This window comes from Phocoena phocoena, chromosome 12 (assembly GCF_963924675.1).
Source record: "Phocoena phocoena chromosome 12, mPhoPho1.1, whole genome shotgun sequence".
NCBI lineage: Eukaryota > Metazoa > Chordata > Mammalia > Artiodactyla > Phocoenidae > Phocoena > Phocoena phocoena.
In genome coordinates, this window is record NC_089230.1 from 57,047,023 (window position 1) to 57,069,624 (window position 22,602).

The following is a 22,602-nucleotide window of genomic DNA, read 5'->3' on the forward strand; positions in this document are numbered from 1 at the left end:
AAGAACAAATTTTGCTTATTTTTTCTTCTTAGCCTGGAATATCCTTCTTTCTTTCTTTGTCTGGCAAACTCTTATTCACCTTTTACCTGTTCAGTCCAGGTATCCTTTCTTGCCATTTAACTTTTGTTTTTAATTGTAAGTTATATGTAATTATAAGAGCATGTATATGCATAGCTTACTGTTACTGAGTAAAATACACAGTCAGAATAGTACAGAAATTGTAAGTGAACAGCTTGATAAAATTTTTGTAAAGTGAATACACTGATATAAGCACCACCCTGATCAAGATAAAAATATTACCACACCTCGGAATCTCTCCTTATTCCTCTCCCATTTGCTGTGTCCTTCTTCCTTCCCAGAGGTGACTCCTATCCTAGCTGCTAACACCTTATGTTAGTTTCACCTGTTTTAAAACTTTACATATATGAAATTATATACTATGTAACTGGATTCTTTCATTAACAAGATTTTCAGGTTTTTACCATGTTACTGCACATGGCAGTAGTTTACTCATTTTCATTGTTGTATAATTGTTTCATTGTATAACTATGTTATAAGTTATTTGTCCATATTATTGTTGATGGAAATTTGGCTTACTTCCAATTTTGAAGTATTATAAATAGTACAGCTATGAAAATTCTAATATACATCTTTAGTTTCAAATAGGTGTGTATCTCTGTTCAGTACATAATATACTAGGAATAGAATTGCTGGGTCACAAGGCTTGCATATGTTCAACTTTAGTAGGTAATACCAAGCAGCTTTTCAAAATGGTTGTGTGAGTTTGTATTTCCACGATTATTTCATGAGAGTTCTAGATGCTCTACATCCTCTCCAAACACATGGCATTTTATGTCTTTCATTTTAAATTTTCTGATAGTTGTGTAGTAAATAGTATTTCTCACTCTCTTCTTCTCCCACTCTAGTTTAATCTAGTAATTATATGGGGAAAAAAAGGTAAAATGTATACATATATATATATATACTACCAAATGTAAAATCGATAGCTAGTGGGAAGCAGCCACATAGCACAGGGAGATCGGTGCTTTGTGACCACCTAGAGGGGTGGGATAGGGAGGGTGGGAGGGAGGGAGACACAGAGGGAAGAGATATGGGAACCTATGTATATGTATAACTGATTCACTTTGTTATAAAGCAGAAACTAACACACTATTGTAAAGCAATTATACTCCAATAAAGATGTTAAAATAAATAAATAAATGGTTTTTAAAAATTGTCAAATGCACAATTGAACATGTTCCTCTCGCACTCTTACAGGTATGTTGACAAGAGGCTTTGTGATCTCTTTAGTAATTCTTACCTTGAAATTCAAAGAATTTTATTTGGGACAAGTCTGTTAAAACTTAGATTCAAGCATGACATTCTTCTGTGAAACACCACCTTTGTGGTGTGTTTTGATAAAGGGTTGCTATAGTGTCCAGTTAGTGGATTATGCAAATAATTATAAAAAATTCAGCTTAGAGTTTCCCTGGTGGTGCAGTGGTTGAGAGTCCACCTGCCGATGCAGGGGACACGGGTTCATGTCCCGGTCCAGGAAGATCCCACATGCCGCGGAGCGGCTTGGGCCCGTGAGCCATGGCTGCTGAGCCTGCATGTCTGGAGCCTGTGCTCCGCAATGGGAGAGGCCACAACAGTGAGAGGCCCGTGTACCGCAAAAAAAATAAAATAAAATAAAAATTCAGCTTAAAAATTTTACTGTTTTTCTCCCCTCTTACCCTCCCCAAGGAGGAATATATTTCACTTAGAGAAAAAAAGTATTTGAGTAGTCATGAAACACTCACAGAAAACTAAACATTGTAAATTTACTGTTTACAGATGTAAGAAAAGTTTTTTGTTTTGTTTTTGTTTTTGTTTTGCGGTACGCGGGCCTCTTACTGTTGTGGCCTCTCGCGTTGTGGAGCACAGGCTCCGGACGCGCAGGCTCAGCGGCCATGGCTCACGGGCCTAGCCTCTCCATGGCATGTGGGATCTTCCCAGACCGGGGCATGAGCCCGTGTCCCCTGCATCGGCAGGCGGACTCTCAACCACTGCGCCACCAGGGAAGCCCAGAAAAGTTTTTAATAATAAGGTTTAAGTGCTTATGGAATGTAGCAAAAGCAATTTTAATCTGGAAGTTTATAGTTATACATTAAAAAAATAGAAAATTCACAAATAAACAACCTTACTCTACAGCTCAAGGAACTAGAAAAAGAAAACAAATTAAGCCCAAAATTAGCAGGACAGAAATAACAAAGATCAGAGCAGAAACAAATGAAATAGAAACCAGAAAACAGAAGAAAAGATCAATGAAACTAAGGTGGTTTTTTTAAAGACAAAAAGTATTAGCAAACCCTTAGCTAGACTGACTAAGGAAAAGAAAGAGAAGATTGAAATAAATAAAATCAGAAATGAAAGAGGAGACATTACAAAAGATACAAAGGATCATAAGAGATTACTGTGAATAATTTTATACCAACAAATTGGATAACCTAGAGGAAATGGATAAATTTTTAGAAACATACAACCTACCAAGACTGAATGGTGAAGAAATAGAAAATCTGAACAGGCTTAATACATCACTAATACGTTAATACAATGAAAGATAAAAATCACATGATCCTTTTAGTAGATGCAGAAAAATCAGTTGACGGTATTCAACATCCTTTCATCATAAAAATTCTCAACAAATTGGGTATAGAAAGAATGTTCTTCAACATAATGAGGGCCATGTGTGACAAAACCTACAACTAACATCATACTCAACAGTGAAAGGCTGAAAGCTTTCCTGCTAAGATCAGGAACAAGACAAGGGTGCCCACTCTCACTACTCCTATTCTACATAGTACTGGAAGTCCTAGCCAGAGTAATTAAGCAAGGAAAAGAAATAAAGGTCTTCTAAATCAGAAAGGAAGGTGTAATATGGTCTCTGTTTACAGATGATATGATCTTATATATAGGAAACCCTAAAGACTCCAGCAAAAAATTTTTACAACTAATAAACAACTTCAGTAAAGTTGCAGGATACAAAATCAGCATGCAGAAGTCAGTTGCATTTCTATACACTAACAGTGAACTATCTGAAAAAGAAATAAATAAAATAGTCCCATATACAATAGCATCAAAAACAATGACATACTTAGGAATAAATTTAACCAAGGAAGTTAAAGATGTATACACCAAAAACTATAAGATGCTGAGGAAAGAAATTGAAAAAGACACATAAATGGAAAGATAGCTCAGGTTCATGCATTGGAAGAGTTAATATTATGAAAATGTCCATAATATCAAAGCCATCTATGGATTCAGTGCATCCCTATCAAAATTCCATTATCATTTTTCACAGAAATAGAAAAAAAGAATCTAAAATTGTTTTTAGAATTGGAATCACAAAAGACCCCAAATAGCCAAAGCAATCCTGAGAATGAACAAAGCTTGAAGGCATCACACTTCCTAATTTTAAACTATATTATAAAACTATAGTAATCAAAAAGTGTGGTACTGGCATAAAAACAGACACATAGACCAATGGAACAGAATAGAGAGCCCAGAAATTAACCCACACATATACCATCAACTAATATTTGACAGTTGAGTCCAAAGCACTCAATTGGGAAAAGATATTCTCTTTGATAAATATATGGGGAAAAGTGGATAACCATATGCAAAAGAATGAAAATGGCCACCTATTTTATACTGCTTACAAAAAATTAACTTGAAATGGATTAAAGGCTTAAATTTAAGACCTGAAACTATAAAAAATACTTGAAGAAAACAAGAGAAAAAGCTCCTTGACATTGGTCTTGGGAATGATTTTTGGATATGACACCAAAAGCACATGCAACAAAAGCAAAAATAAGCTTCTGCACGGCAAAAGAAACAGTGAAATAAAAAGGAAACCTATAGAAGGGGAGAAACTATTTTGCAAACCATCTGTCTGATAAGGGGTTAATATCCATACAACTCAATACCAAAAAGAAAAAACAAAAACAAACTTAAAAAATAGAGGACTTGAATAGACATTTTTCCAAAGAAGACATACCAAGGGCCACCAAGTACATGAAAAGGTGCTCAACATCACTAATCATCAGGGAAATGCAAGTCATAACCACAATGAGATATCACCTTACAGCTGTTAGAATGACTTGTTACCAGAAAGACAAAAGATGACAAATATTGGCGAGGATGTGGAGAAAAGAGAACCCTTGTGCTCTGTTGGTGGGAATGTAAATTGGTACTGCCACTACGGAAAACAGTTTGAAGGTTTCCCAAAAAGTTAAAAATAGAACTACCATATGATCCAGCCATTCTACTTCAGGGTATATATCAGAAGGAAGTGAAATCACTATCTTGAATAGATATTTGCTCTCCCATGTTCTCTGCAGCATTATTCACAATAGCTAAGACCTGGAAACAACCTCAGTGTTTGCCAAGAAATGAATGGATAAAGAAAATGTGGTATATACATAGAGTGGAATGTTATTCAGCCATAAAGCAGTGGAAATTCAGCCTTCTCCCACAATGTGAATGGATCTTGAGGTCATTATGCTAAGTGAAATAAGTCAGACAGAGAAAGACAAATACTGTATGTTCTCACTTATATATGGAATATTAAAAAAAAAAAAACGCAAAGAAACAGTAGAATGGTGGTTGCCAGGAACTTAAGGGTCGGGGAAATCGGGAAATGTTGGTCAAAGTGTACAAACTTCCAGCTATAAGATCGATGTGTTCTGGGGATCTGATGTACAGCGCGGCGAGTATAATTAACATTCCTGTGTTATGTACTTGAAAGTTGTTAAGAGAGTAGACCTTAAATGTCACCACACACACACACACACACACACACGCACACACACACGCACACACACACACGGTAATATTGAGGGAATGGAAGTGTTAACTAACCTCATTGTGGTAATCATTTTGCAATATATGTGTATCAAATCATCACATTGTGTACCTTAAGTTTATATATGTTACATGTCAATAATAACTCAATAGAGATGCACAAAGAGGAAGGAGAGATAAAGTAATTTCCCCTAGGTCACAGTGTTTTAAAAGGCAAAAGATAATAATATTAATGTTTAAGTTAATTACCAGATGAGGTGGTTCTAGCAAGTCATAGGTCCTTTGGTTTTGCTGTCAAATGGAGCATTTTAAAATTGAATACACCAAATTGTTGGCACAGTAGTGGTGTATAGCATCTCAACTCTGCCATTTTCCCAGTGGTCAGGCTAAAATTGGAACAGTTTGGAATAATGATTTTCATACTCCTGAGGGAATAAGTACATGTATTGAGAGAAATTTGAGTTGACAGTAAAAATATTGACAGTTAACCCATGCCCTAATACAAGAGCAGATGGAAATGTCTTGCATGAGTTCCAATTCATTAAGCAAATGTGACACTTTATTTTCTAGCCATTTTCGTTCAGGGGATTAGAGTAATGAAATGGTAATATAAATGAAGCCAATTCTCACTGTGCTGAAAGTAAGGTGTATAAAACAAAATGCTAAAGTGGATTTTTAAGGTTTGGTAGTATAGTTTTCTGATATCTGAAAAATTTTACTTTACAATTTAATCATTACCACATTATTATCTTTGTAGTGTACTTTGTAGCTTTTTTAACATTTTTTAATAGTAAGCTTATTTTATATTTTAATGTGACATGAATTTACAGTTTAAGAGAATTACTGTTTTTGAAATCACATGGGCATATTTTTTAAGACTTTGAGTGAAAGGGTTGTTAGTAAGTGATCCCTGGGTATATTTATAATGATATATCTTGGGTTATTTTAAATTTGTCATTTTTCAAAGTAGAAGTTCTGTTTAAGTTATTGGAATATAAAAGAGATGTTAATTAATGCATACTGAATGTTTCAACCCATTTTAGATCTTAAAATCCATTATACATCTGTTTATACTTAATTCCAAAGCATTTTTTTAAATGTAAAATTTGATGTGATCTCAACATTGCCATTTGGCTTTAGCACATTAACTAAGTAGCTTTGGATTTGTAGTATTTCACACCTTAGATATGAATGCCTTAATCTATTTCTTTATAGTTCACTAATTGTTACATCGAAGTACAACTGCTAAATTTTGTGGTTGATATAGTTCATTTCAAAATGATAGCAGTGATATCTCTAATAATGCAACAGGTTATATTGACAAACTTGGATTATGCATTTGTTAAGAATTATACATCATTTGCAATCTAAAAAAATAAGATTATCATCATTCCCATAAGCGACTTCAAAAACAGACCTGAGATAACACAACAAAAATGTTGAGAACAATCTGACCCCCTTAACCTCTTCACTCTTCAAAGCATAGTGAGTTTTGATTGTCATCAGTCTCTATAAGCTGATATACTGTATAAGAAAAGCTTTGGTTTTGATTTGTTACCTCATGTGTTCTTTGAGTTATATAAGGGCTTATTTCCTAGTTCAATATTACTGTAGTAGAAGGTTTATTAAACTTTTCTTTTTTTCTGCTATAGTATGCTTTTAGGGGACACAAACAATTCAATATGTAGAAAGCAAATAGACTTATAATCACAGCTCATGTCAAATGGTCTCTTCTAAGAACTTTATATAAGTACCCTGGGCTTACCTCCTGCTCTTAGTACCCTGGATCTCCGGTGACTCATTGTTTGTGTTGCTATTTTGTGCCAGTTATGCTGTAGTATATGTGTTGTTTTTTAGTATAAACTTCTGCATATACTAGTTGATATTAAAGGGTAGTTTTTAAAAACTGTGTGTCAATAGTAAGGCTTCCTCCAAATTTGGAAAAGTATAAACAGGTAACCATTCCTAGAGTGGATCCTTGGTTTCCTTTTCATTTCCTTTTAGTGCTTTATTCACTTATTTTTGTCCCTTTTCAAATAAAAGCCATTATCAATACACACTTGTTTAGAAGATAGTGTCATTTGGTTTCTTACATTGTAAGACACATTTTAAGTAAGCCTGTGTATTTTGTACACTTCACACTACAATTTACAGACAGACTACCTTTACTGAGTTTTAATGAGTAACTGCTTAATATCACAACTTAAAGAGAAGTGACTGTTGTCTACAGTGAGTCAGATATCATTCTGGGATATTTGTAACACTTTATTTGATCTGTGTATAGGTGGTTAATCATATTTCTTTTTGAATAACACAGTGGAAGTTTAAATAATATGTGACCTCTTTCCCCTTTTTAATTTATCTTTTCTTGTCTTATAGATGCTTGTGACCACACCAGAAAAATGGGATGTAGTGACAAGAAAGAGTGTTGGGGACGTAGCTCTTTCCCAAATTGTAAAGCTTCTTATTCTTGATGAAGTTCATTTACTTCATGAAGATAGAGGACCAGTATTAGAAAGCATAGTGGCACGTACTTTACGTCAGGTAAGGGGAAGTTATTTGTAAGCTTATTTTGAGGGATAAGTTTTTAAACTTAAATGTAACATTCAAAGAAATATTAGTATGTATTGTTCATGGGGATAAAGATAATTTTCGTAGGGAGAAACCTTCAGTTATTTCATTTTTATGTTAAAAGTACCCTATTTTTCTTCCTCTCAGGTCTTACGTTATTGAAGTCTCTTTAAATTAACCAAAATAAATACAGGAAAACTTCTATTCTAAACCTGTGTTTTAAAGCTAGATGTAACTTTGACTAAGCAGTATTAAAATGTGGTAGAACATAGGAGAATATTAATTATTCATCCATTTCTCTCCATGCCTGACCTCTCCCCTCACTGAAAAAAATCTGGAAATAATTTATATTTTCCTTAATATACTAGATAAAATGAAATATCTCCTAATGTGCATAATCTTAATTGTTATTTTTAAAAAGGGACGTGTACTTGTTGTCTCTAGTTTTGGACCTTGTGGTTACTCATAAATTGTCCAAATCAAAATTGGTAAATTGATCAATGATCTGTGATTGTTTTCTGTCACCCCTCTTTTCATTAAGTGAAAAGATATCTTAAAGTACCCATGACTATTAAAATGATGTTTGTTGATAGATTGTACATGTAAAGACAGTAGATGAACACTAGTTTTTTAAGATAATCAAGAACTCTAGTTCCTTGACTTCCCATCTCTTATTGTCTCTGATCCATATTCTCCTGGCTTTATTTTCGTTCTGAAATAGCCAAGACTCCATGACCAGTTTTTCCTTTTGTCAATAGCCTTAACTTATTTATCCCCTGACTCCCTGGCAAAATTCCAATCATGAGTCAATTGAACAGTATGTTTCCCTCCAGTCAGATTGCTAAACACTAGCTGAGATCACACAGGGGTGGTGGAGACTAAGGTCACTACACATTCGTAGACTCTGAATTCACCTGAATCGTCGGGGATTTACCCCGTAACTTCGGAGCAGCTTTCCTTCTTTTTTCCAAGCTTCACCAGACTCTTCCCTCCTTCTTCCCCACCCTGTCGTGCCTCATTCTTAGAAGACAATACTTTTTACTGAGTGGTAACACAGGCCTTCATGGTTGAACTCCCTCAGTTTGCATCCAGAAAAAACCTCCCCACCACCCAGCAAAAGCCTCAAACCTCTTCCCAAATCTATCCTCATCATTCCACCCCTCATCCTTTAGTTAGAGGCCCCCTGTCCCCTTGTCTTGGACTCCATTCCTTTCACTCTGTAAGTTGTCCCTTTTCTTTTTCCTGGGTCTTTAACTTCTCCTTCTCTGTGAACGCTGCGCCTTCAGCTTTAAAGAATTGCAAAGTCCCACTCATCTTTACCAAAACGCCTCCCTCAAACTATCCTGCTCCAATAACTTCAGCTTCTGGAAATATTAATCTGTATTCAGTTTCCCTTTTGATTTCCAAACAACTGTGGTCTGGTTATTGCTCCAGCATAGGTCATAAAAAGTTTTTTTGTTTTTTGTTTTTTAACCAGGATATAACTCATTATTTCTTCAGAATTGAAACTCTTTTCTCTTGGACTCCATGATGCCACCCTGCCTTGATTTTCTTTACTTGATTTTTTTGGTCACCTACTTAGCTGCTCTTGTTCAGGCTCCCTTGCTCTCTTCTTTTCTCACCCTTGAAATGTTTACATTCTCCACGATGTTGGTTTGCAGATTGGCTTTGTACACAGAGGGCAAGGAGAGAACTGAAAAAAGAGGCAGACCACTCCAGATTGGTAGGTGACAGTTTTAATAAGCAAGGGAACTTACTTTTGAGGCTTGTCTTGGGCAACTGCAAGATCAGTCGACCTCTACACCTGCCTTAACTCTATATAGAGGCCTTAGCCGACTTCAGTCACATATACTGTCCAGATGGTCTCAACACCACATTGCTATCTCAAGGCTGCGTCCTCGGGGAAGCTTCTAGCTCAGGGAAGGCAAGCAGAATGCATATTCCTAGGACAGCAAAGGGGGTGAGGATCCTCTGATTGACAAGGTCTAGCTTGCGGATTAATTGGCAGTCACATCCTCTCAGTGACCTTTTCCAACACAGGACTCTGGTCACTTGCCATCTTCTTTCTTTATTCTAAATATTTACCCTGGGAAAATAACACTTCTGTGCCTGCGTCACTTAAATCTCTGCATGTAGTCCAAATCTCCCCGCTGACTTCTCTTCCTATCCAAACACAGTTGTATGTTTCTACTCTGATATCCCATAGACATCTCTTGCTTAAACACGTCAGAAACTCTGCCATCTTCCCTCCCTATTTATAAATGGCATGACAGTCCATTTGATTCTCAAGCCCAAATTGAGTGTGTGGGAGCCACACTCAATTGTTCCTTCTTCCTTAACACTCACCCTCACCCCAGTGACTAGTTAGGTGTCAGTTCTTTTATATTTCGTATCCTGAATAGCTCTCATCTAGAACTAGGTATGGGAATTTAATATGAAGGCAGTACAAAATTTGAGGAAGTTTATACTGCATTTTCAAATGTTTTAAAATAGTGTACTTTCATCTGGTAAATCCAACATAAAATTCTAGATGAATTAATGATTTAGCTATACCAGACAAAACTCAGTGCATTAAAGAAAATATGAAAGAGCATTTAAAAAATAACCTTGAGATGGAGAAGCTCTAAGCAAAATGCAAAACTCCAAAGGTTACAAAGGAAACATGTGGCGCATTTGGATATGTAACTATTAAAAACTTCTGACCAGTAAAGATACCTCCAAAAAGTTCAAATGTAAGACAGAATAATAGAAATTATTTGTAGGACATAAAATAAAGCTTAAATGTCCTTTATAATTAAAAGGTTATTGTAAACTAGTAAGAAATATGTTTTTTTTTAAATTTGGAAAAAGCACTTTACAGTAGAAATAAAAATTCTGAAAATCATAGAAAAGATGCTTAAAAGGAATCCAAATCAACAGGAGACATTTCTTTTACATAGATTGGCAAAAGTGAAAAAAGAATGTAATTTGAAAATGCTCACTAAACTGTGTTTTTACTTCTAGAAATCTAACCTATGGAAATAATAGCACAGACACATAGATATAGTAACACCAGTATTCACTGACGCTTTCTTGTTAGCGCAAAATATGTTGGAAACAACCCAGCTGTCCAACAAAAGAAGAAATAGTTTAATAAATTCCATTAATTCATAAAATAAAATGCCACTTTGCAGTCTTTAAAAAGAATGAGGTAGAGCTATATGAACCGGGTTTAAAAGATATCCATGTTATATTCTCATTGAAAAGACACCATATACAGCACAATCCCATTTGTGTAAAGAAAAAAAATGCAGTATATTTATATTCTCATTCACTCATTTAGTGAACATTTATTAGCTACCTGCTATGTGCTGGCTACACAGTTCTAGGTGCAGTGGTTATAGTTACCAAATAAAGTTCTTGCTTACAGTTAGATTTTTAAGGTGGGGTAGAGTAGGGTGCATAGATGTGGAAGCATATGCAACAAGCTGTAAAAGTGGTTTTACAGTAGGGATGGGATTAGAGGACTCTTTAGGACATGTTCACTTTTTATTATATAAAAATATGTGCATGCACATGCCCAGGTGCACATACATAAAACACAAAGCATTGAAATATTCAAAGTAGACACACAAAAATCAGAGGTTTTAGCTAATAACCAACTTAAGAATAATGTCAATAATTCATGTAGTTGTGAGACAAAGGTGAAGCACAGAGAAGTCTGCCACTGCCATCACTGTTCTCCTTTCTTGCCATGGTGGATCGGCTCTTGCTCAGATTTTACTTGTGAGGTCTCGAAAAGAAGCATGCAGGGCATCATTTACACAAGAGACCTATTTTGATCACGAGATTTTTTTTTTTTTTTTGCGGTACGCGGGCCTTTCACTGTTGTGGCCTCTCCCGTTGCGGAACACAGGCTCCGGACGCACAGGCTCAGCGGCCATGGCTCACGGGCCTTGCCGCTCCGCGATATGTGGGATCTTCCCGAACCGGGGCACGAACCCATGTCCCCTGCATTGGCAGGCGGACTCTCAACCACTGCGCCACCAGGGAAGCCCTGTCATGAGATTTTTTAAAAAAATTTTTAACAGCTTTATCGAGGTAGAATTGATATACAAAACAGTGCATATGATTAGTGTATTAGGTAAAGTGAGATTAGTGGTTAACAGAAGGTACTGTTTCCCAAGGTGATACTTTCCGATCATGAGATGTTTTGATTTGATACCTTGATACGTACATAGCTTAGTGATCTTTTCAGGGAGCCAGGCCACGTAAGTCCATACATTCCTGGTTTGTTTGCATTGAGCCACCTAGAGAGCATGTCCATCAGCTAAAAGCATTACAAAGATAAAGCTTTCCTGCAACTATAGAACATTAGAGGTCATGTAAATACCATTAGTACATTTGCCAGGAGGTCTGTCATTAGCATGTTTACAAGGGGATTTGACCAGGGCATCTTTCTTTCTTGAGGATTCCCAGTTGAGAGAGAAAATAGATTGCAGGCCTGCTGCTGATGCTTTCTGTACATATATACACAGACACACACACATTATGTACCATATGTACTTTGAAGCATTCGTTATAAATATTTTGTAAATTATGAATATATAATAGTATAATTTTCTATATATAGTTTATAAACTGTGAAGTAAAATATATAAAAATTATATATTATAGGTTTATTACATATGTAGTATAATTATAAACATATCATATGTTAACATATGATATAGGAATATATAATATATTGTATGTAACATGGATATATAATATGTAAATATGCATTAATTCATCCTGCACATTGGCTTCTTCATAATATAGCCAAATTCCAATTGTATAGTTTATCACTTACTGTGCTTATAAACCTTTGATGACTTGCTGTTTGTTACCTTAAGAAAAATGTTTAAATACTTTAACTGGACGTTAAACACTACTGAAGCCCTGACCTATTTGTCCAATTTTAACTTCTCCATCATATTCCTTACCTGATGTAGGTTCCAGCCACACAAAACCATTTATTCCTTCCCCACTTTTTTTCCAATTCCATTGGCCCTCTTTCAGAGGTAAAACTCATCTTACTTACATCAGAGTGTATTGTTAGTTATGAGATGAAGGGTTGTAAATGCAAAATTATATATTATTGCTCCACACGTCCATCTGTCGAAAACTTACTATTCTTTTGAGTCTGCCAAATATCACTTCTTCTATGAAGTGTTTCCTAGTTTACCACTCAGAAAGAATTACACCTTTTCTGTGTTCCCTCTGTACTCCCTTTCTTTGCACATTTTTAGCACTCATCACAATCTTCCTTATAATTTCACAACTTAACTATAGGTAATTCTGTCTTTATCTGTGTCTCTCACTAGATTTTAATCTCCTTAACAGAATGATCTATATGATTCTTCTCATATTTCCAGTGTATTAGTGCAGTGCTCATAAATATTTTTAGAAAAAACAAAGTTCCTTTTTGTTTGTTCCTTGTGATTACCAGACATTCCCAGTAGATGGCAGTGCTTTACATGGCACTTCAACAATTTGTAACTAGCATAGATACACCATAGGTAGCTATTCTAATGCAGTGTAGATTCTGTTCAGGTTCTGAAGTTGCATGGTGGTATTAGGGACTAAATTCACAACATACTTGGCATGAGTGAAAGAAATTTGGAAAATAAAAAAGTACAATGAAGCCCTAATCTGTTATATTTAACAACATTGAACTAACATTAGTTGTAACTAAATTTACTTTCAGTGAATAGACTTTGTCCAAACTTAGATATTATGTGAGGGACAATGCTGTAAAAATTTACTGCCTAGTTTTTGGGCTAATGATAAAGAAGAAACTGTAAAATGTTAATTTTTCATAGCTTTCAACTATTAATATTTTCAGATAACTGTATAGTGTATAGAGTTTCGAGATGTGGTTTAAGACATAAACTTCCAAATTATCCATATTTAAAAGAATATATTTCTCATACAGGCTTATCTGTGTTGAGAATGATATGAATTTTTTTAGATTAAAAAATACAGTTGTTGTAAAATGGGGTTTTAGCAGAAAAATATCTCTAGTGTTTGCAAGGTATCATATATTTAACATCAAAAGTCTTTAAAAATATACTCAATAACTTTTTTTTTTTTTTTTGCTGTACTTGGACCCCTCACTGTTGTGGCCTCTCCCGCTGCGGAGCACAGGCTCCGGACGCGCAGGCTCAGCGGCCATGGCTCACGGGCCCAGCCGCTCCACGGCATGTGGGATCTTCCCGGACCGGGGCGCGAACCCGTGTCCCCTGCATCGGCAGGCGGACTCCCAACCACTGCGCCACCAGGGAAGCCCCTCAATAACTTTTGTGTTGAATGATTTTAAAACTAAAAATCACCTTCATATCCTTTCACATCACCACCAATAGGAAATAGAGCTATGGTATAATTAAAATTATCATTCCAATTACTGTAAAGGATTCTAATCATAGCATGTAAAGGAGGTTTCTTAAATAGTAGGTAGGGTCATCAGTTCCCCTTATTTAGGGTTCTCTTGTTTGGGTTGGGTTTGGTTTGGGAGCCATATGTATATCTCATAGGTAGTGTTTTATTTAGTCCTCAAAGAAGCCCAGATAGAACCCATAACAGTGAGTAAGCAGATTCATTTTTGTCCTACTTACAGAATGAGTTTGGAAGGCACAGGGCCTCTCTAAGTGCCTGTAAATAATATTTGTGTGAGGGAGTGAACTCAGGCCCTTGAACTTTCCCAGCCCATATATGCACTGTATAGAAATATCCAAGGAGAAATCTGACATTGGGAGCTGCTCACTTAGGTATAATAACTTGAAGACACCAGCATGATGCAAGCAAGTTTTGACTAAAATTAGATGTAAATAAGAGAGACATAAAAACCGAAAAAATAGTTAAAATATTTGCCCAAGTAAATATATCCCATGAATTCCCTTATTTTACTTATGATAGCAAGAAGGTGAGAATGACTTAAAAGTTCCTAGATTTAAAAAATAATAATATTGTATAGTCTTTTGTTAAAGATTGAGAATCTTTTTATATGCATTCTCTCATAAAGGAATTTGGTCGAAGGTTAATTAACTTACCAAATTCATTCCAAGTCTTGTGTACTTTTAAAAATCACATCAGAGGTTTTCAAACTTCTTCCCAGGTAAGAAACCCTTTTTTAAATTAAACTTTTACACGGAAGCCTAGTATAGAAGAATATGAAAGCATGTGGGATTTGAAAACCCAGATAGAAAGGATATTATAGGTGCATGGGGCTGCAGAATGCCCCCCATACTTCTGCAGAACCCCTAGGGCTTCGCTGTGAATGGTCCTGGACTGTTCCCTTTAGCAACATTTGGCATCTTAATTTAAAATGGGAAGTTTTTATGTGATGAAAGTAATACTTTCTCTTGGCAAATGCTTAACTTCCTGTATTGTAAATATAAAATATAGAGAATTTGAATAATATAATTAATGTCATAAAGTGGTCAAGCACATAGAATTGTATACCCTAAAAATAGATAAATTATGTTCATCTTAGGTGTCCATGGGACATTTTCTCAAAGCAGAAATTGAAAAGATCATAGTCTTTACAAAATACAATAGAGGGACTTCCCTGGTGGCGTAGTGGTTGAGAGTCTGCCTGCCGATGCAGGGGACGCGGGTTTGTGCCCCGGTCCGGGAGGATCCCACATGCCGCGGAGCGGCTGGGCCCGTGAGCCATGGCTGCTGAGCCTGCACGTCCGGAGCCTGTGCTCCGCAACGGGAGAGGCCACAACAGTGAGAGGCCCACGTACTGCAAAAAAAAAAAAAAATACAATAGAAATTTAGAAATAACTTCTATATGATAAAACAAAACTATATACACACACACATACATATCTATATATGCATATGTATATACAAACACATATATATGTACATACATTCTACACTTTTGTATTTGATAAATTGAAGACATAAAACCCAACCACTTGAAAGAATAGTCTTCTGACACTGAGAGTTCAGTAAGTGATCACGAAAGGAAGGAAGGGAAAGAGAGTGACAACACTATTATTAGAAAATAATGAAAGTTTATTAAGTACAGACAGAGTTTATAATTCAGAGTTTGAATTATACTCAAATGAAACAGGAATATTGGGACTATAGTAAGTTACTTATTAAATTTTAAATGTTGGGTAATTTTAAACAGAATGTTCTAAAAAATGGAAAAATAATACAGTTGAAAAAAATTAAATACAAACTAGGAAACCAATAGAATTAGATTTCTTAGCTAGAAACCTTCTATATTTTTAAAAAAGCAAAAGCTAGGTTTTAAAAAAGTAAAATAAACATAACAAATCCAATCACAAATAAGTAGAAAACCTATGAGTAAACAAAATTAAAAAGGATAAAGATATTTTAAGAACATTTAGAGATGGAAAAAGATGAGAATACTATCAGCTATCATAAAAACGTAATTGAAATAGAATGGAATAGTGTCCGTGTGCTCATCAGCAGTAAAATGGAGAAACTCCTTGGCATGCGAGATTTCTCATGATCGTTTCTACACTTCTGCATTTCTAGCTCGTGCCATTAGTGTTGCTAAGTACAGTACCTTAAACACCATTCTTCCTGGCCTACCTGGCAGGTCCTAGCCTCTCTCTTAGAACACCGACAACTGTCACCTCTGCATGCCTTCCCTGACTTACCCGAGCTTGATTAGTGATCTCTCTTCATTGTTCTCAGTTTTTAGAAGGTGCTACTATTAATGGGATACATTACAGTGTTTTTTTGTAGTTTTTACAGACTCTTAAACCCCTGCTCTCCTGGCTTTGTGCCCGTCATTAAAAGCTTAATAAATGATTGGCGAACAAATTAATTGATGTTTTCAGTAGAGTTCAGCCAGAAAATTAGAATATTACACCCCACCAGTGAACACAAATAATGCAGCTTAGGACATTCTTTGAGTAGTTTGTGATTTTCTTCCCCCAAGTTTTGGCTGTTGTTCCACACAAACTCTCTCTTACACAGTATATCATTTTAAATTTAAATTTGTGAAACACTAGAAGAATCTACCTTAATTATTTCAGACTTCTGTGGTTATGTGTTTAAAATGAATTTGAAATTATTGAACTTGAGAATAAAGAGCATATACTTCTAACACCTGAAATTATAAAGTGGTACAGCTTACACTAAAACCTAACACATGTCACTTGCCTTGTTAAATTTTTAGGGGGGGGAAAAAACAAAACAGAAGAAACCATTTAACTAAGAATTTTCCAGTTCAGAAAATATACTAAAATTACACTTTTACTCACTTTATATCATTCCACATGCCAGATTTAAGCCAGTTTTTTTTTTCACATTATCTGTCTTTTAGACTGTGTTGTTATTCTCAGTTTCTTCAGTGATCTTATTTTATTGTGATTGTTTCATCGTTTATACTACTAAAACTTATTTTAAACTTAGTACAAATCCAGATGGGTTGAATCTATCTTATATGTTAATTAAAATAACCCCTATAGGTTGAATCCACACAGAGTATGATAAGAATTCTTGGACTCTCTGCAACCTTACCCAACTACCTCGATGTTGCTACGTTTTTACACGTTAATCCCTTCATTGGACTTTTCTACTTTGATGGCCGCTTTCGACCTGTTCCTCTTGGACAGACATTTCTGGGGGTTAAAAGTGCAAATAAGGTAAACATTTGTTTTAAAACTTATACTTTTCTTTTCCAGAAATATTTTTATTGATGTATTGTTTAATACTTGTTTGAGGTTAGAGACTATAGAAGACCATTTCAGTCACATTACAAATATCACAGCTTAGAAAAAAAAATCAAGCACACTCCCTCAGCTATATGTTGTAGAATGTCTCCTGCTCCTAAAAGCTGCTTGTAGTAGTTTACATTGCTATTATCAGTGTATATTTTGTATTCTCAGCTAAGAACACAAGTTATATATAAGAATATGTTTCAAAATGTTAATTTGATAAGGTTGAAGGCCAATGTGAAATAAAAGACTTTAAGTCAGTAATATATATCATGATATAATATTATTCATCTAAAATAAGTAATACCTTATATGCAATAGAAAAATAATTTCATGATAGCAACTATTAAAGGAGGGGCTCTATTTAACTTATAATATTGTATAACTATCATATTAATTATATACATAAGTGGCATTTCTGAAATTCTTTGCAATGTTTTAAAAATTCTGTTTATCTAATTCCTTAAATAGTATTACCATGTACCATTTGCATTATCAGGGTGCTTATTTTAGGCTTTTATTATGTCATGAAGGAATATTTTGCTTAAAATTTATTTGTTCATCATTCTGTTTAATGACACTTCCCCCCTCCGTGGAAGAAACAGTTTTAGGGGAAGATTCACGGGCTATATGACCTCTTTATAAAAGAAAACAGGATAGAATCGTGTGTTACTATGTCAACCTTGGTCTTTAGTGTATTACATTACTTTTGTCTAAAAACAATTTTATTAGTAAAACAGGGTCATTTTTAGCCTACAGTATTATAAATAAAATACTCAGCTTAGAAAATACTAAAAGCCAATGTCACTGCAACAGTTAATATGCTCCATCTGCATTGCATAAAAGTAAGGTATGTTTAGAATTGTGGGGAGCCATTTCAGATGTATACATAGAAGGACAGCTCATGATATGGTAATAGTTATGATATGCATCTTTTACCTTCATTGTTTCAAGGGCTTTTCAGTATTACTTGTTGCTTGTTTTTTTCAGCCATATCTTAATATATGTTTGATTATTTAGTTTATTTTAATGTATCATTAGAACAGATGTAGAGCTGTTTATAACATTAGATTGTTCTTTCAACTTATAATTTAAATGATAGCAGATGGTTCTCACAGAAAGATGTAGAGAAGAAAGTGTTTTCAGATGCTTGTCAGGGGTCTTAAAACTTATTTTCTTTTAATTTCATCATAGAAGGTGGTAAATCACTTAAAGCTAATTAACTTCCATGTATTTTTCACCACAGTATGTTAGCATTGTAATCACAAAAGGGATGGTGTGAGATGTTGAACTGTCATAATTATTTTGAAGGTTTAAAAATTTGGCAAAATTTAAAAACTATTTTTACAAATCTTACACAGTGTAAATAGAAAATTAATTATATATATTAGTTATAAATATGCATTTTTGTCTTACTAAAATGTATTAGTTTTACGCTCAGCTGACATACACAGTTGGTAACAAGAATTCCCCCAGGGTGTTGTTTAATATATTCTAACCGTTGTTAATTTGTCATTTCTTATAGTAAGAAATCCTTTTAGATTTCTTAAAGTTTTATTCAGAAGCTCACGATGTGATTCAGTTGTTGTGGAAGAACACAAAATAGGAAAATGGTGTCCATGACACGTCTAATTTGAAATAATGGCTTTGACCAGAGCTCAATCCAAAATTCACCAAAAAAATTACTGAGAGTTTTGTTTGGAGGAGTTTTTGGTTTGTTTTTTTGCCCAATCATTAATGGAGAGTAAATTGTCTTGTGATTATCTCATTTTACTTAATCACTATAAGTCATAAGAGTTCCAGAATGTTAAAGTGTTTCCTTTATTAAAACAAAAAATCTAAATTTTAGTCATTTCAGTTGTGTAACATTTTCATCCCCTCCAGACTCTTAATAAATGTTAAATAGAGAGATGCAGGCTGTGTCACATGCCTACTCTTTGAGGTAACTACCTTACCTTTTTGGTTGGAAGCTGTCTCATCATTAATAGGGAAAATGAGACCTTTTTTAAATTCATTAACTTGATATTAAATTTCCAATTAATCTGGAAAATGTTTCTGTAGAAAAATATCTACCGAACTCTGTATACATTACAGAAATAGTATGTTTCCTTACATTTTAGCTTTGTATGTCATGATATTCTACTGGTAATATTCCGGTGATTTTGAGAATTACACAGGAAAGCTCTATGTATAGTTTTATAGACTGAAATAGAAGAAAAACAGTCTGAAGAATGGGCTTCTCTGGGGAAAGCAGTGAAAAGAACATTAAAATTATTTTAAAATATCTCTCACTAGAATGTTATTCTTAAACTTATTGTCTTTAAAAAACTTGCATTCTTATAAAGCTAGTACACTGAAAGTATTGCATGAGGTATTTTATTTGTATTTTTTAATTAGATTGTGTTTATTTCCGATTGGGTTGTTATATATCAGGTGTTGATATTTCATTTGTTGTTTCTGCATTCTGGCTAGTCTGAAAGTAAAAGGAGATGTGTCGTGATTGATAAAGTTTCCTTTGTGGTTAAGAAGTTTATAATTGCTTCATCTGATATTTTTCACGTTTTAAAAACTTTAAGGTGCAACAGTTGAATAACATGGATGAAGTATGTTATGAAAGTGTTTTGAAGCAAGTAAAGGCTGGACACCAGGTACACTTTATTTTATCCTGTTTTTAGAGAACACTTAATGACTAAAATCATTAATTTTTATGCTCTTAAAAATGTTCTTCAATTCTGAGATAATGATTCACAGGTTTTATTTCTTAGTAATTTTTTAGCCCACTGGGTAGCCATATAAGTCATAAAATATTCATAGGTAATATTATCATTACAGTATTGATAGATCATGCTGTTTTGTTTGCCACTTTTATTAAATAGGTAAGAGAAAGAAGAATTTCATCCTTTACATTTCAGGTTACTTCTTTATTTATTTTAAAGCACCAACCTTCTCTCACACATCAAAAATTTTAATTTACTTAAATGATGTAAAACATTTAAATGTTATATTATTCTTACTGTTTTCTTGAAGTAGTAGCAATTGAAATATATATAATAAATTTTCATCTTGTTTGGATATTAAGCACTTTTAAACTTCAAAGTTCAAGATGCTCCAATCCAGATTGTTAAAAAAAAAAAATTGGAATGATGTGTGTAGACTTTTCAGATTGGTTTCTTTCACAATGTGTATTTGAGGTACACAAATCCCTGTCTTTTCATGGCTTGATAGCTTCTTCTTTTTAGCACTGAATAATATTCCATTGTCTGTTCCACAGTTTATGTGTACATAACAGCTGTGGATGGGTTTTATGTGGACATACGTTTTCAGTTCCTTTGGGTAAATACCAAGGAGTGTAATTGCAATATCAGTATTTATTAAACTACTCAGCCTTTCTCCATATAATCTTATGTTATAAAATATGTCTTTAAAAAATGGAATGCATCCTTATTCCTGAATGTTGGGAAATGTAGCAGTTGTATCTTGTAATGTAGGTAGGTAAAAGTCCAAGTAAATGTAATTTAAAGAATCCTAGGAAGATTATATCCTCTTCCTCTTCTGGCATAGTTCATTCTCTCACTGTTACAGGGGCTAACATGTCCTGCTAGAAATCATGATTTACAAAGTTCAGATGCTGGCTGGGGGTGTTTGGTCAGTAGAGATTAGATCTCACTGCCAGCCCTTTCATTCTTAGTGTGAATCCATCCATTGCATTACTTTTCGAAATGAAAACTGCCATAGGGCAGGCACTTGTAGTAGTAAATTCAGACCAAAGGTGAGATGGAGAGCTAGGTTCATAGTGCTGGTTCCTGTTTAGAAAGGACAGACTAGGTTGGGAAACACCAGCGGAGGCTTCAGGCGGTCGGGGGCCGGCTGCTGTAGGGCAGGAGGAACTCGGAAATGAAGAGTGTGCAAAGACGAGGCAGAAGTTGCACACAGGCAATACCTCCCACCTTTTGTGTGCATGCCATGGCATCCACCAGTGCCAGCCTTTTAAGGACCACCAAGCTGTCTCCTTCTCCTACACTTTTGTCTGGCTAAAAATGCACTGTGGGTGACTCTGTAAAGTGTGGTTACAGTTTAAGAACCCACTGAAACATTTCGGTATCAGAGTTCCTGTCCAGATCCGTGCTTACATCCCTCTCCCAAAACAAGATTGGAGCAGGATAAGCAGGATCGTTTTCAGGTTCTCTGCCATAAGAAGTAGGGTTTAGGTTGCAGGTCTCCCAGTTTCTGTTTCAGTGATTAGTGATGATGTTTGTTTTCCATAAAAGTAGGACTTTCTTCAGTTCTTTAGACATACCTACATATCTATTTACTTTTTTTAATTGTAAAAATAAAATAACAATATTAAGGAAAATTTTCATAGTTCCACTGTTATTTTACCCTTTCAACATTATTATTGTAATGTTTATACATGTCCTGCTGGTCTTTTTTTTTTTTATCCATTTGCACATGTAGCTTTTAATTTTGCTCATTCAAACTTAATTTTAATTACTGGCTACAGTCCATTGCTAAATTATAATTATACTGTATATACAGTTTTATATTCAGTTTTCCTTAATGAATACTAAAGATTTTTCATTGTTTCTACCTGGTCTTCACAATTTTAATGTCTGTAATAGAGAGAATGGAGTTTTTATTCACGTTCTAAGTTTCAGATGCCATGTAGGTCACTTCGGACTTATAATCTTCACAATCAGAAGATTGTGAAGCATTAAATCTCCTTTTGTTAAAAGAGAAAATGAACCTACGACATATTAAGCAGCTTCTCAAGGTCATACAGCTAGTAAAAGGTCACTCCAGGATTGCAATACAAGTCCATGTTGATAAAAGCCCACAGCATCTTCAGAACTTTACACTGCCACTTTGCCATTGAGTTGACATTTGTTCTTCCTTTTATTATTGGTTATTCCTCCGTTATTGAGTGCTTTAAATGTTTGCAACTTTCTGTTATTAAAAAATAGTGCTGCTCTAGTGATCATCTTTCTGCCTATTATTTTTTCTGTTGAAACATTTACTTAGGGTAAATTCCCTGAAATAGGATTATGGCTCAAATGGCCATATTTTGTGGTCTTACCACATGATTCTATAATGCATTCTGAATGGGTTATAATATCTTGTTGTCATAGCAGACCTGCAAAGGATTTTATTAAATGTATGCCATGTTCTTCTGAATAGCATCAAGTAGTGTGATGTAAGATTATGATCTGATGTGTGTTTGCCATTTTGAATTTGTTTTACAATTTTAAGTTATATAAGACACAGTGGTGTTTTACCAGTGAAGTTTTTTTCTTAGGTAGCAACAATTACCTCTAAATCATGGTTACAAAAGATCATGTTTTACATACAATATTGTTCATGATTTGCTTTGGGTATGCACTTACCTTTCAATTAGAAAAACCCATTCTTCCCAGTGCTTTTGCTTCATATGTGATCCTGTGGTCTTTAGCCTCTGTAATTG

General features: G+C 34.6%; 1 protein-coding gene across 1 annotated transcript in view; it reads left to right on the plus strand.

Annotated features, from left to right (window-relative positions):
• The window catches only part of ASCC3 (activating signal cointegrator 1 complex subunit 3), a 311,309-nt gene that overhangs the window by 105,853 nt on the left and 182,854 nt on the right, over positions 1 to 22,602 (plus strand). Inside the window, exons 10-12 of the mRNA XM_065888766.1 lie at positions 7,225 to 7,389; positions 16,896 to 17,072; positions 19,721 to 19,792. Of these exons, the coding sequence (XP_065744838.1) occupies positions 7,225 to 7,389; positions 16,896 to 17,072; positions 19,721 to 19,792 (414 nt within the window). The remainder of the gene's footprint in view (positions 1 to 7,224; positions 7,390 to 16,895; positions 17,073 to 19,720; positions 19,793 to 22,602) is intronic.